The 15,262-nt window shown below is 45.4% G+C and overlaps 1 protein-coding gene across 2 annotated transcripts in view; it reads left to right on the forward strand.

Annotated features, from left to right (window-relative positions):
• Positions 1-15,262, forward strand: part of CDH4 (cadherin 4) — a 463,114-nt gene that overhangs the window by 410,157 nt on the left and 37,695 nt on the right. For both annotated transcript variants that reach the window (XM_055722277.1, XM_055722278.1), the window contains one exon: positions 9,179-9,316. In XM_055722277.1, the coding sequence (XP_055578252.1) occupies positions 9,179-9,316 (138 nt within the window). The remainder of the gene's footprint in view (positions 1-9,178; positions 9,317-15,262) is intronic.

A 15,262-nucleotide genomic window follows, 5' to 3' on the forward strand; every position in this document is an offset into this window, starting at 1 on the left:
CTCGTTATTAACCTTGTATACAGCATACTTCAAAACATGCTGTTGCCATAGGTGGTGGCCAGAGCGTAGCAAACCCTCTGCAAGATGCATTCGGGCCAGCTGGCCGTTGTGGTGGGTGTATTTCCCAGTAGGTCCCTTTCCTGGGGCAGAAGCTGCTGCGCTGATATTCCTCATGTGTTCCACCGCAGCGGGGTTTCAGCTTGGATGTTTTTTAAAAACCTTCATAGCCCAGGCTCAGTGTTTGATCCTTCAGGAATAAAACTCACTCAAAAAAAGAAAAAAATAACAGACTGTGTCTATATCAGGTGAGTGTGGTTGCAGCGTATCGCACTCAAAAGCATCTCTGTTCCTATTTACTACAGCCCTTCCTCTGCGCAGTGTTGCTAGCGGCAGGCATTAAGAAATCATGAAAATGATCCACCAGGATCCCTGGTCTTTGGTGCCATGTTCAGTTATCTGCCTGCTGGGGAGGGGCGATTGTTCTGGTTTTGTTTTGGGGCTTTTTAGTGTTCGGAGTTTATATTTCTAAGCTTCCCTTTGTATCCCTGACAACTAGCAGATCGCTTTCTGAGATGAGATTCTTAGTCAATAACTCTGCTGCCGAAGCTGGCTGTTCCGCGAAATCCTGCCTCTCACAGTGGGATGGGGTGGGTGAGCAATTCCGCTTGGTTCACGCATCTCGTGTCACAGAGGCTGCGGGGAGGTGCAGCCAGGATGCTGGAAGGCTTTGGGTACAACTGCTGTACCGAGTGTCCTTTGGAAAGGTTTCCACTCTCACCACTCTCGCTGTCTGATTAACACAAAAAAAAAGCAGCCAGAGGCAACAGCCACTGAACTATTTGGTCTCGCGCTACTAAAAGGCCAAACAGAGTTGACTCCTGAAAGGCTTTCTGGCATTCTTTGATTTTATAACCTCTCTGTGATAAAAAGATCATACTGGCTTTCTTTCAGGTAACTTTTAAAGTACTTCCTCATGCTTTCATATGAAAACTCAGTTCTCTATTGCTGGGTGTCATACCCACCACCAGAAGCTGTTTTGCTTTCAGAAGCAGCCACACAGAAGAGAAAATAGCTGCTAGGCTGGAGCAGGTCCCATTTACACCCGCGTGGGAGACTCAGCACCCACCCTGGGAGAGGCTGCAAGAGCCGGTGGCGGCTGCTGCTCCAAATGGGTTAAAACATGTAAATTGCAACACCTTAAAATATGATCTTAAAGTGCAGTAGCTTAAGAGGGAAAAAGATCAGTGGTATAAGGTGTGAGACCCCACAGGTTACAGGTCTCAGGTGCTGAGAGGGAAAGTGTTAAACAAAAAGTTGAATTGCTGGTTGTTAATCAGGCTGCCAGGTGGAAGCTATGAAAGGCTGGTTGGCAATATAGGTGCGGTGCCAAATGAAAATCCTGATGTTGGCTTCTGGCCTCTGAAGCTTTATTTGCCTTAGGAAAAATGGGCACGTGCTGGGCTGGTTTCTGAGGATTTGTGGAACAGCCGCCGGGGCTGCGGCCGGTGAGTCAGGGCGCGCAGTAGGAGGGCTCATTGGAGCGGATCCTGGATGAATATTTTCCTTCTGAGTTACAGAATCCTCTGCCGTCTGGAGGGTTAGCACGAGGAGTCATCCCCTCCCTGCCTCTTCTTTAAACTCCGGTTAAGTGTGACGTCGGTGGGAGCCGGGGATGGCCCCCGGCACAGGCGTTGCTTCTCCCTGGGAGAACAGCAGAGGAAAATCTCCCCCGCGTGTGAAAATCTCCCTCCAGCTCTCCGTGCAATGCCACCAGGCTGAAACGTGGTGACAGCGAGCAGCTGGGCAGCACTGCAGTGCTGGTTTTAATGGCGCAGGAGAGGTGGGAGCGTGCCATGACGTGCGATGTGGAGAGCTGTGGGTGGTGGCACCAAGGCTTTTCCTGAGCCAGAGGCATTTATCGATATCTGAATGACAGGCAGGTTTGGTCAGATGGTAGCAGGGATTCACAGGGTCTGACCTGCATGTCAGAGGCCAGGGTGTTTCACATCAACACCTTCATTAAGGAAGAAAACCAGTTTAATTAACACACCACTGTTTGGGGGAGAGTAGGCTGCACGTTGCTAGATGCAGTGACTGAGGCGCTGCCCCTGCTTGGGAGCTCTGCAGTCACAGGTAGCTCATAACATCAAATATGCCAGATGCTCGTGGACGGGGAACACCATGCCATGCTGGAGGAAAAGCCAATGGACAGAATGAACCCGTCTGTTCATGGCTGTGCAGCACTGAGTAAGCAGCCCTGTTCGTTTTAAAAACGGGGTCACCTCCCTTGTTATAGCCCTGTCCTAGCAGGAGCGTGAACACCTCTGATAGTGCCTGGTCCTGTTCTGCATGGTTGAGATGGAGCAAAACTGCATCTCCTTAGCTCAGAAAGCAGCAGCTTGTGTATTAAGATGCATGGACTCGGGGTTTGATGTCTGCCGAGAATGCTGCACACATGACATGACGCTGCGCTATATGTAAGAAATGAAAAGGTCAAGTTATATCAAAGACTCTGCTCGACTCTGGCACACAGATGAAGCTCACTCACAACCACCACCCTCTCTAGGGGGGAGCTGTGAAAGATGTCGGGTGCTCTGGTTGCTTGGTGAAAGCTGCCTTCTTCACTGAGCTCCCAGATCAGGGCTTTCTTCTGGAAACCCGTGTTCACGTTTAACTGTGGCTAAGTAGGGAGTATTAAGGGATAAACGCTTTAAAAAGTCTGCCTGTGAGTTTTGCTTAAATGACGGCTAGTTACGAAAGTATTTCTACTAGAGTCAAGTGTGGTTTTGTGAGGAGTTTGTTTATTTGTTTTCAAATTGGCTTTCCTGGCTTTGGTACAGTATTTATTACTGGTGTGTTACCATCAACTAGCTTATACCAAAAAAAGTGAACATCAAAACTTCACTAGCATGTAAGAAAATTATTTAGAAAACGAGCCAGAAGAGCATCCCATATTCTTCTCATTGGTACTGCAAAAGTAAGGGGCGACAGAAAAACACGTAAGTATAAAGAAGGTGTGAGGGTAGCCACGGGAGGAAATAAGATTTAGATTTTCTATCTCCTTTACCAGTAGATTCCTACTCAATATATCCTACAGCAACATCCTGGTAACCTTATTTGCTTTACCAGACATGATGCTAAAATTAGCTAGTCATACATTTCTCAGGAAGTAGTAATTAATTGGGCAATATTTGTACAGGTCTTTGGAAATGTAGGTCCTAATTTTGCAAACCCTTTGTCCAAAATATAGATTAATATAATCACATAATTACCAATTTCTGGACTTTGGTGTATGCAGTTACCCAGCTTGTGTGTGATTTATAGTAATGCCATGTGTAAACCAGGAATAGCCGTATTCCTAAAAATACTATGCATGCGCATTTGAAAATTGGGATCACAGATAGCACTTCATTACTAGGAGTTCATTTTAAAATACTTCTTTCTTTTAGATTCTCTTTCTGAATATAATTTACTTTTTGTTTATAACCTGTCTCGGCAAGACTGTGCTCAGCTCGGCCAGGCATTTGAGACCGTGTCTTTTGTACCATCATGATGGAGAGAGCCACTTGGCAATAACTGTCATTTTGCTTGGGACACTGTCACGGTTTCGCCCCGGCGGCAGCTCAGCCCCCCGCAGCCGCTCGCTCGCTCCCCCCGGGGATGGGGGGACGGTCAGGAGCGCAGGAGTGACACAACCCGTGGCTGAGCCAAGGGCAGCTGGGGAGGTGAAGCCGAAGCCGCGCACCAGCAGAGCAAGACACGGCATTTGTTCCCCACGTCCCACGGCAGGAGGGGCTCAGCACCCCCAGGGCAGCCGGGCTCCCGCGCCACGGGGACCTGGGAAGACAAACGCCATCGCTCCCAGCGTGCCCCCCGTCCTCCTCCTTCCCCCCGTTTGTACGCTGAGCACGGCGCCACACGCTATGGAATGTCCCTTTGGTCACTGGGGCCGTGTCCCCTGCCGGCTCCGTGTGCCCCCCAGCCCCTCGGCTCTGCGCCAGCCCTGCTCCGGGACAGTGGAAACATCCCCCCGTTACCAACGCGGCTTCCAGCGCAGATCCCAAACGTGGCCCCGCGTAGCTGCTGCGAAGGACGGTGACCCTGCCCCAGCCGAAGCAGCGCAGGCACCTACCTGTTCCTTTGCCTGTGCCGATGGAACCGGCTGGTGTTAAGCCTGAAACCATTTTCACACAAATGTACGGCAGTATTTGAACTGAATGGGGTTTTATTCCTTTTCTTCCTAAAGATTTGTTTGTACACAGAAAATGCTGGAAGATCTGATTTCTGCTTTAGCTCGATTTGTCATAATTTCTACCTAGACCAGAAGGATTCTTTCCACAATTTACTGTATTCTTTTTAACCTTTTTGCTCCCTAGACCCTGCATTAGATTGCTCCAGCACCTCACTCCTTTAGTGGTGAAAGAACTACTAATTTCTAGCCTAAATTTATTCATGGCCACTTTATACCCATTTGTTTTTGTGTCAACATTGTCCTTTAGTTTAAATTGTTCCTTTGCCTTCCTAGTGTTTATCCTCCTGATGTATTTATAGACAGCAATCATATCTGCTATCAGCCTTCATTTTCTAGACTAAACAAGCCAAGCTCTTCTAGGCTCTCCTCCGATGAATGGGCTCTTCACTGCCGGCACCTGGTCGGATCTGGGTAGCTCCACAGTGAGTACAAGGGACCGGGATTGTGCACAGCATCGCAATGAGCCCTCAGTGCTTGACATGAGGAATTGATACTGCCGTGTGTGCAGTGCTAATACTGCACACGATGCATTTGCCAGCAGTTCTTGTGCTTTGCTGAGTGGCAGGGAGCTGGTGGGACATGGTACCTGTCCTCCTTGCTCATGTGCAAAAGCTTCCAGAAAAGTTTTGTTATTGGTCCCTTGCTGCATTATCTTATATGTTGTACTATTAAATCACATCTTGTTTCTGTTATTTATTTGTCAGGTTCCCCTTCTTCCAAGCTGTTACTTCTTCCCGTACAAGGCACTGCTGTTTTTTAACCAAGCCCTTGATCAACTTGCCATTGACCAGCTTAACCAGTTTCTTCAACTGATTCCCATCTTCTGGAATGTAGTTGATCTATTTCTTTGTGGCACTGTATCAGATGATTGACAGAAGAGCAGACAGATTAGATCTTCCACAGTTCCTTTAATTATTCTTTCCTTCATGATTTGTTCCTTCAAAAGCCCTTCTTAGTTTTTGGGTCAAACTAAAAGCTTTGCACTTACCAAGATGAGGGGGTTTTTTTCCTTGGCTTAGATAGAAGCAGCACATTTATTTTCCCTCAGCATGAAGATTTGTTAGATTTATTAAAAATACTGGCCACTGGACCTCCCGGGGACTTCACCAAGGCTGGGTCTTTAGTCTACATCCCTCAGGGCAGAGGCTCATTTCTTTAGTTCCACAGCATCACCATCAGAGCAAACACAGAGTAACTCTTACATTTTTCTGGGTTAGGACCATTTTGTCTTACCCCTATGCTGTAGTTTCTGTCCTGTGCTATTTAAAATGTCATTGTTATAAAAAAAGAGAATATGAGAATTATTCTGTATGATCAAAATGCCATCAAGAAAATGTCTCTTGTGCTTGGGGGCATGGGGCTGCCTGTTTTTTTAATAGTCGTAACAATAATAATATTAGGACAACAAATGAAGATGCCCCTGGAGATGTTGTGACAAATTGGAAGGACATGTTGAAATTGAAATTGATTGAATAGTTCAATAAAATCAGCTTAATGCACAAAAGCAAAAAGGTTAGCTACAGAAAAACAAAAAATCAGTAATTTGTTATCTGTTGGGGCCAATCTCACTGGAGAGGGAGTTGGTTATAAACTAAAAGCACCAGCCTCGTGCCCACACGGGAGCCTTTTGGGTGGAACTGGATGTGGATGGCAAAAGTGCCTAAAGGTTTGACCAGTCTCAGACTGCTTCCACTGGGTGGGCTTGGCAGGGCTGGGTTTACCATTGGACTCCATCATCTTAATGGTCTTTTCCAACCTAAATGTTGCTACGATTCCATTCTACGATTTGCATGCCTTTGAGTTTTATACAACTTTACGTACAAGCCGAGGCCATTCTCCTTGTCAAATTGGACTTCTGCTCTGAACGTTGTAGTTAGGTCTTCAGCTGGTGGAAACCAGCGTGACTTTGGTGATGTCCCTTAGGTTTCCACCAGCATCTCACCTCTCGCGTGTCCCCGATTGCTGCAGCTGCCTCTGGCATCCTGCTATAGCTCCCATCTCAAACGTGCGCGTTCCTGTAACGAACCTACCTGATCGCTCCAGCCATTCGAGATCTGCTATAATTCCTCATGTTTTCTCACTAGGCTTGGACTCCCTGTGCTTGTTTGCACATGTGCAGCGCTCCTCTGCTATCCTTCCCTTCTTCCCATCCTTACGCACCAGCTTTTTGTGGCCGGTACATTTGTACATGAATAAATTCTGGGTATTTTCATTTTTGGCATTGTATTATCTGATTGATATAATCTTTCTTTTAAATTTCTTTAATTTAGTGTTCTGAATTTATATGGAGGGTTTTATTAACACGGTAGCACGATGCTCAGTGAAAGGCGCTTTGTTAAATCAAAAAATTTTATTGTAAACCTGAGATTAATAAGACATGGTCTGTGAGTACACATACACACATGCGTGTGTCATCAGAGTATGTGTAATTTAATAAGCAGTAAAATGACAAAGTTAACAGCACTTTTAAATGAGACTTTCTAGCCCCTTACCCCTTCTTGTACAAGAGGATTCACTTTTCCAGGGGAAGCTTTGGATTAAGGAGTGATTAAAGCAAGCTAGAAAGGAGCTGAAGGTGGTGGGAGGTGTGCAGGCTGGGTCCTGGTATCAACAGATGCTGTGCAGGCAGAATGTGACCTTACCCAAGGTCTGCAGTTCGTTCTTGGAGCTCAGATAAAAGTTGGCATCACGGTGGCATGACTTTCAGAATTGCTTTTGACGCAGAACGGGCGCTGCCTTGGCTGTGCCCTGGCTGGAGGTACACTGCTGCCGGCGTCCCAGCGGGCACACTGGGACTGGGAGCGGGGAGCCCAGCAGCTGTGCAGGGGTCAGTCTGCCGACGGGCTAAAATGGAAAACCACCGAGTTCAGAAAGAACCACCCACGCCGATGGAGGCTGGTTTATTGCCCTCTCGGCTGATGGAAAGGCAGGAACATTTTTTTCTCTTGCAGTCGCTGCCGAAGCACTGAAGCTTTTACAATAACGTGCGACAGCTCTGCCATCAAATCGGAAATGCTGTGAATTACGTGTCTCCATCTGACTGCAGTGAGGAACATTAGAGGTGGCTTTGCCATTTATATGCGCTGTTGAAATGGAGTCTCTTCATGTGGGCCTCCAACCTGCTTTTCTAATTTACGTGGAGTCTGATGGCCACTAGTTTTTAAAATAATCTTCCTCCCCCTTCTGTGATTTAAACTTAATTTGGCTCACAAGTATTTGGTCTGTTACAGAATGCTTCTGTCAGCCTCCCAAGTTGTCTGTAAGAGAGAATACGGAACGAAAAGCTACATATGAAATAGAAATTACATTCACTAATAAGGACATTTCAGCCTTACAGTTTACCCAGTGCTTTAGAAATGGAGTAATGAACAGCACCTTTTTGCATGAGGAGAATCACAGGCTAACAGCATTTCTCCATCATGTTTTATTTTACAAAGTAGCAAGAGACAAGGAACGTGCATTTCCATAATACATCTGAGTTGCAGGTTGCTGATGGATTCCTGTGTGATGTCTTGTCAATTCAGCAGGTTAATATCTGTCAATTAAAAATCCTGGAATCATGATAAAGCTAAAATTCAGATCTCTGTTATTCTAGCAATCAGAGGAGGTAAAGAATGAACCCAGTTACAGCACTTCAGGAATGTTTATATAGTAATAGAGAGGCCCGAATAACCTAATTCTTGCCCCTTGAAATTGCAGTGGATATGTGACATTTTACACATGCCTGTACATCAGTACAGGAAAGGAGCAGCCCCTGAGTACTGGAGCTGTGCGGAGAGCAGGAGCCGTCCAGCATGCAGCAGGTCTCTGCACAGTGAAGTCCCTCCCCTTGGCTTTGCAAAAAGCTTTTCCTGCGTAACATTGTTCTTCCATTGGGTTTTCACACCCTTGGGATGCCCCCTTAGAGCTGCTCAGTCCTTGTGTCCTGGCTCTGACCTGTAATGACACCTTAATCCTTGAGGAACGGGGCGTAAGGTTCAGCTGTGCCCTGGGTCACGCTGGGGCTGCATCCCCCTGGTTCTCCGTGCCGGGAGTGTGTTCCGTGCGCCCTGCGTATGGCACATGGAGACACCCACAGCGAATTCTGCAGAGCCAAATGAAAAGTTATTGTTGAGGCCAGTTTTAAAGACGAGGAGGCTTTTCTCAGTGCAGGCAGATATTCCTAAGTAAAGAAGAATCCCAAGGAGATGTACGCACCTGCAAGGTCAGATGCCCTCTCCTATTTTACTCAGGTTTATTTTCCAGTTGCAATGACATACAGCGTCTTTTAGAAGAACTTTAATGTAGGATTTTTATGGCTGGCTCTGTGAGGCTTTTTCTTCAAGAGCCGTGTTGTTTGAGGTGCCCGGGAATTTAAATCAGTTCCACTGAACTTCTGTTTATTGCATTGAATATTTTTTTTTCATACTGGACTTAAATTCTCCTTTTTTACCAAGATTGTGTTAAGGATTGAAACATGGAGAGTATTTTAAGTATCAAAATGCTTTGTGGGCATGGAACTGTGTGAGCAGAATGAGCTGGAGAGACGCCAGGCAATGTTGCTGTCAGTTTGGGGGATATAATGTTATTCGTGATGTTTTCAATGAAAACACATTAACAAAATTTTTACTGGTTTTCAGAAGACAGAAATTAATGTTGCCGAAAATGCTTTAAAATTAACAAAAATGTCTATTTCAACCAAGGAATCTTGGCCATAGGATTTTTATTTTCCCATGAAACAGGTGATATCCACCAATCTATGCAAAAATCCCTACAAAAACACGATAGATAATTTTATCCGTCCTTTTTTGCTAACATTTTGAATCCAATTAACTTCTTCAGTCTACTTAAGAATTGCGCTTGCATACAGAAAATAAACCAAGGTGTTTTACAGGATGCATTTTTCTTTCTCATGTTTTTCCTTTCCGATTTTTTTTTTTCTTCCAGAAAGTTCAGCAGTATATAGTCATTGTTCAAGCCACGGATATGGAAGGAAATCTGAACTATGGTCTCTCAAACACGGCAACAGCGATCATTACGGTGACAGATGTGAATGACAACCCACCCGAATTCACTACCAGCACTGTAAGTATCAATACATCAGCACAGTGATGCATGGACACACAACGTGTTTGTAATTCATGGATGTTTATATCCGTCGTCTTTCTTAGCTGGTTTGGCAGACAGGAGGAACTTGATAGATAACCGTGGAATAAAGACTTTCGTGGGGGGGGAAAGGAGGAAAAACGGGGAAAAGGCAAAGAGGAATGATTCATGAACCAGCAACACTATTTGGCGACCAATTTCACTGAGGTGCTGAAGGAGCTGATCTAATGTGGCAAACAGACTATGTCTGATTGCACCAAAGAGGATACAGTTGTTTCACAGCAATTGGCTGTAGACATATCAGAGTTATTATTGCTTATGAGTGAAATCCTGAGCACTAAGAGATATTTTGTGTTTAGTAGCTGGGCTATGATTTCAAGGAAGCAGTAAATACTCTAAATGGTAACAAGTATCCAGTAAAATTTGTATTTCACTGATAGCTCTAACAGATGTATTTGTGTGTGCTGGCAGTAAATGTGTGGACATTCTTCAGTACATCTGGTTTTAATCAGTTAAAGATCTTTCTCATATTAGCACAGTATTTCTCTATTCTGTTCTTACGTGCTCGAAGTTGCTATTACTGGGGGACAAGGGGAGAAATAAAGAGATGGCAAATTACAAATTTTTTAGAGCTGGTTAAGGTAATAATGAAGAGTTGGAAGGTGCAATGATGGGGTCTGGTTCTTTCTGGCCTTCTTTTCTATAGAGCACCTGAAATGTGTGTAGTAATTTTAGAAACCACAGAGCCGTACAAAGGTCTACATGCTAATAAATGAGAAATCATGGTGTATCCACTGTCCATATTCATATGAGTGTCAACAAGGAGCAGTAAGTGATGGATCTTAAACTGATACCAAATTTTTACAAACACGGAAAGTCTTAACTGCATTGTACTCAAGTCACTTTGGGGAATGTTTTTATTATTGATATTATTCTGAATTTTCATTCCACCTTAAAGGGTCTGCAGATATTTATTAATGTAGTACCAAAGGTTCCCCTTAGTTATACCCTTACAAACCACAAATACGTAGCAGAACTCAAGGAAGTCATGCTGAGCCCAACTGATGCCACCGCAGACCCAGATCAGCTCCATAGCTGGCATGGAGCCATGGGTCCATCCTTCCCATCGCCACCAGGCCCCGGGCTCACGGCTGTGATGTGCTCAGCTCCTGAGCAGTGCCAGCGTTTTCTGTTGAAGGGACTTGGACCTAGACTCTTGGAAAAAGGCAGGCACTGAATTCCTCCTGTGTCAGATGAAAACAGGCACCTGAGGTGTTTTCAGATCTGGGTGCCAACCTGCAGCGTGTTGCTGCCCCAGCAAATGCAGGGTGGGTTTAACAGCAGCACATGTCCCAGTGAATACACTGAGCTTGGTAGTGTACAGTTGTCGTTAAATATCTCCTTGAGGGGGATACATACGGTTGCAAAGAGCCGTAAAAATCTGATACAAGTCTTGGGCCATGTGGTTCTTTCTCCTGCCAGCATGGGATTGTCCTGTCTTGAAAATTTTCTAGCAGCTGGTCTGCAGAGCTTTGTGTCTCTCTGGCCACGGGACTTCTCACCACAGCAGTGCGTGTGCCCCAACTTGCTAGTGTTTGGGTGGGGGGACGGGGACACGGGACCTCATTCTGCCAGGTAAATACTTCTTTAACCTCCGTTTGTGTGAAAAAGGAATGACATCTAGTGGCCACCTCATTTAAGCACAGATTGTTGCAGATGACCCGGGTTCCTGGGCCTTGTCTCCAGATGCAGGCTGGAGGTGATGCTTCGGGTAGCGACGTGAGCCATGGCAGGGTTCGTTACACATGCACATCGGTGCCTTCCGGAGGGCAGCATCCCTCTGTGGTATAGTTTAATGGCTTTCCAGAACACTTTCCAAAGCTGAATCTGATGGAAGGTGAGATAATGGAAATGTGCTTTCAGGTAAGTTCAGAGTATTTAATGTCTCGGGGTGTGTTAGACCTAGAAGGAATAAAAGCCATCAAGAGCATTTCCTATAGAATTGCGTTAAATGGGATAGAAAATGCTACTCTTCGTCTGAGCAGTATTGGCGTGTACCGTTATTTCTCTGATTTCAATCACTGAAGAAAGGGTTTTGCAAGGGCCAAAGGGCTTTGCACAGTAGTACGTGGGACTTCATAAAGATTTGAAAACCAGGGGTGTTTTACAATATTTTCCAAATCTGCAGAAACAAACAGCTTTGATATACTCCCAGGTATAGTCAGGATGAATTTCACACGAGTATGAAAGTTTGATATGGTTTTTCCCTGACTGATGGAGACAACAGCATCAGACTGATCAGTCTCTTTAAACCTGAGCTGAATCTCCTTGCTGTCCTTAAGTAGTCTGATCTGCATTTTAACACCTCTAAAAAATAGCAAAAAAATCTCTTTCCAGGAAATCTATAGCTCCTCAGAGAGTAAGAAAGCTCATGGTCTCTTTTAAGACTGGTAACTGTTTGGAGAGATACAGTATACTTTTATTTTAAATACTTCTGTATTGAGATGCTGTTGTAAAAACAAAATAGGCCAAATAACTGAAACTGTGGTTTGCTGTTGGAAAGCTGCCAGATGAAAGGAACTCAAGGAACTGTGCTCAGCACAGACACATACAAAGGCCCACCCTATAGCGCTCCTAAATTACCTGTCATTCAGCCAGGGTGTTTTTAGACTTAATCGTTTCTGGATAAGAATGTAGCTCAGGAGGACACTGCACCATGCTGGTGTCACAGCTCATATATTCAGCAGCAGGAATTAATGTTACTGTGTAAAATTTAACAGTGGGATGGGAGAGAAGAGAACAGCCACCGCGATGGTCAGGAGAGTCAGGTCACAGCCGTAGCTGAGCACGCCGTGCAGGGGGTGAAGGGGCTGAGTGCATGGACCATGTGGAAGTTCAGACACAGGCACACAAGTGCCCAAATGACATGTCCACAGGGGTGACGACCTGCGGGAGGTGTGTCGGTTACAGACATCCAGAAGACCAGATGGGCTGTGATCGAAATAGCGTGCTAGATGAGAACTGGCAAAGGAGCAATAAAATCACATAGAAAATTCTTAAATTTACAAAATTAAGATACTCCAGTAAAAGTCCAGAATGATTGTTTGCCACATGAGAACGGATCAGTGTGGTTTTCGTACCCTTCAGCACATCACCCAAAAGGCTGGGGGAAGGTCCTGCACAACAGCAGGGGAAGGAGAAGCTCCACCTTATACAAAGGATTCTAAAATTATAGGGGGGGGTGAAATCACAGTCTTTATGTGAAACAATTTTGAACTTAAGTCCGCTGTTACTCTTAAGTCCGTCAGCAGGAGTCATGACCAGTCCTGGTGGTCATGACCAGGGTACCCCTATGGAACTGCAAGGCGCTGGGGCACAGCGAGGATGAGGTGACCTCCTCTAGTCCTTTCCAGCTCTTGTTTTTTGTGATGGTGAATGTTTTCTTGATCTGTGACGCTGTCTGGCTGTGCTGAGAAGCATCAGAGAGCAGCTAACAGTGAGGAAATGTCTCATAAGAGACCGGCCTGGAGTGGGAAGCAATCAGATCTGCGCCAGAAGAGTGGAGCATCCTGTGAAATGCCGTAAACATCACAGGCAGCTATTTTGGGCAATTCTAATGATTTAGTGCAGGACCGTGACCCAGGGAACGCTCTTCTAGCTAGCTAAGGGACTTCAGCCTGCTCTTTGTGTTGTGTTCTTCATGTGACATTGTTGCTCGCAAAAATAAATGGAGAGGCAATCCTTCTCCCTGCTGAAGAGCAGAGGTGCACATGCTAGGCACGCAGAGGCAATGCCACCTCCGCAGTGTGCCCGACCAGCCCGTGCCCACAGGCTCTGGGTCAGATGCCTTGGAAAAGGATAGTTTAATCCCCCGTGCTCAAGTTTTCCACAGTCCTTAGAGAGTGAGTAGCGGTGCTGGTTCATTTTCATGGCATTTTTGGTGGGTTTTCCATCTGCCAAATCAACTGCTGGTGTAGAATCCTGACACTTGAACTGGACTGTTACAAAGGGTTTATAGGGAGTTTTACTGGGAAACTGGTTCCATTATTGTTACAAGATCAAGGTACTGGTATCAGTGTGCCCTCCGTTATCCAGAGTCTCTGTAACTCATAACAGGGTTATGTCCTCTGACATGTCTTAATTATGTGGAAACGCCTCAGCCTCCCTGCAAACATTTATCTCGTGTACAGGCGAGTTGTGGGTTTTTTCTGTACTAATATAGATCTGTAGCTGAGCCTCTGGCCAGATGCTCACCCCCGCTAAACAGGGGGTGCAATGAAATTAGTGTTGTTATTTCAGAGATTAAAAGCCAGCTAAGACAGAACAATGCTGGATAGTCTCAAGTGAGGTTTTATGTAAGGTGGAAGCATCTATTTTGCTCACGGAAGGAATGTCTGTAATTCTGGTGGAATCTTTAACTCCTATCAGGCAGAATGCCCTTTTCAGTCTGACCCGTGATACTGTTAATAGCCATCCAAGGGTTTCCACTTTATCTAAGGAAATGCATAATCAGAGGGGAGGAGAAGTTAAAGAAATCCATGCCTACACTTGACTCGTACAAAGTCTATTTTTATCGTATTCAATCAGGAACAATCAGGCGCAGAGAGGAGACGCAGATGAATTTGCATGATCAGACTTCTGTGTCTTAAATGTTAATTAAAAGTTATTTTAAATTTGCCTACTGTGCAGAACTTGTTTTTATAGTAGCCTGTGTAAGGGAAATATTATTTCACAGGGCTGAAGTGCTCATGATTAGTTGAGCTTGTGGATTCTTGGGAAAACCTGCCTGGCAATCAACCTCTACTTTAAAAAAAAAAAAAAAAATGAAAGAAAAGAAAAAAAGAAACTGGGCTATTCAAGTTCTTTAAGCTCCTGAGCCTTAGGAGGTCTTATTTAAAGCTACTTTAAAATTTGCCCTTTGGCACTGCTTTGAGAATCTCTTCTTCCGAGGCTGAATCCAGTGGAGCATGTTTTAAAGAGGCAGCTCGAGGACCACATCCCCTTCCCGCTGCGCTGCCTCGCTGGCTAATCCCAGCACTGACTCCCATTAGGAACAGCTCCAAAGGTTTAGTACCCGACTCTCGGGCACGGGCGGGCGCTTCCCAGCTTCCAGCGCCCAGGTAGTGGTGGCTCTCGGCCTGGGAAAGGCAGGATGCTCAGAGGCTGCCGGTGAACTCGGAGCAGAGCACCTGGGACGGAATAGTGGTGCATAGAGAGATGCCCATATTCAAGCAGAAGGGGCTGTGTTGCAGGGTAGGGTTAATCAGGTTACAAAATGGATTTGGCTGATCAGTGATCAGTGGAGGGGCAAGTACCTGTTGCAGGTACGTTGGGAAAAGCAGTTCTTGCCATTTTTAACTGGGCTATTTAATTAATAGTGTCAGATCAGACTCATCTCTGGCTGCTGCAGTAACAGTGAGTTAGTAACTTGGCTGGTACTGGACTGAATCGGTCGGCGTTGAAATCCACAGAGTGAAGAGCTCAGCACTTCATGAGCAAAATGAGAGTGAGAGACCCAAGTTAAAAGGGCTATTTGTTTTTGGCACTCCACTGCCAAAAACATCTGACCTTTGTCTGTGCAGGTATTCTGGTTCCTCAGAGTACTGTGGAAAATGCTAATGAGCCCACTCTGAGAAATGCTTGGAAATTTGAAAGGGAAGCAGGCTCTCCATGCAGCACTGCCATGCTAGCATTGTCCTTTACTGTAAATAGTTCTTCCTTCTCCCGTTTTGATTTTTCCTTTCCATTTTATTTCCCATGTCCACCCTGATGTACTAGGGCGCATCATTTTGTGAAGTTAAACAAGCCAAGATCCTCCAACTCCTTTTTACGTTACAGCTTTCCATTCTGCTGGTTATCTTGCTAACCCTGCTGTGCTCCAGGCTCTGCTCAGATTTCTTTTTTCTGACCTAATTTGTATATAGT

This window comes from Falco cherrug, chromosome 10 (genome assembly GCF_023634085.1).
Source record: "Falco cherrug isolate bFalChe1 chromosome 10, bFalChe1.pri, whole genome shotgun sequence".
Taxonomy (NCBI): domain Eukaryota; kingdom Metazoa; phylum Chordata; class Aves; order Falconiformes; family Falconidae; genus Falco; species Falco cherrug.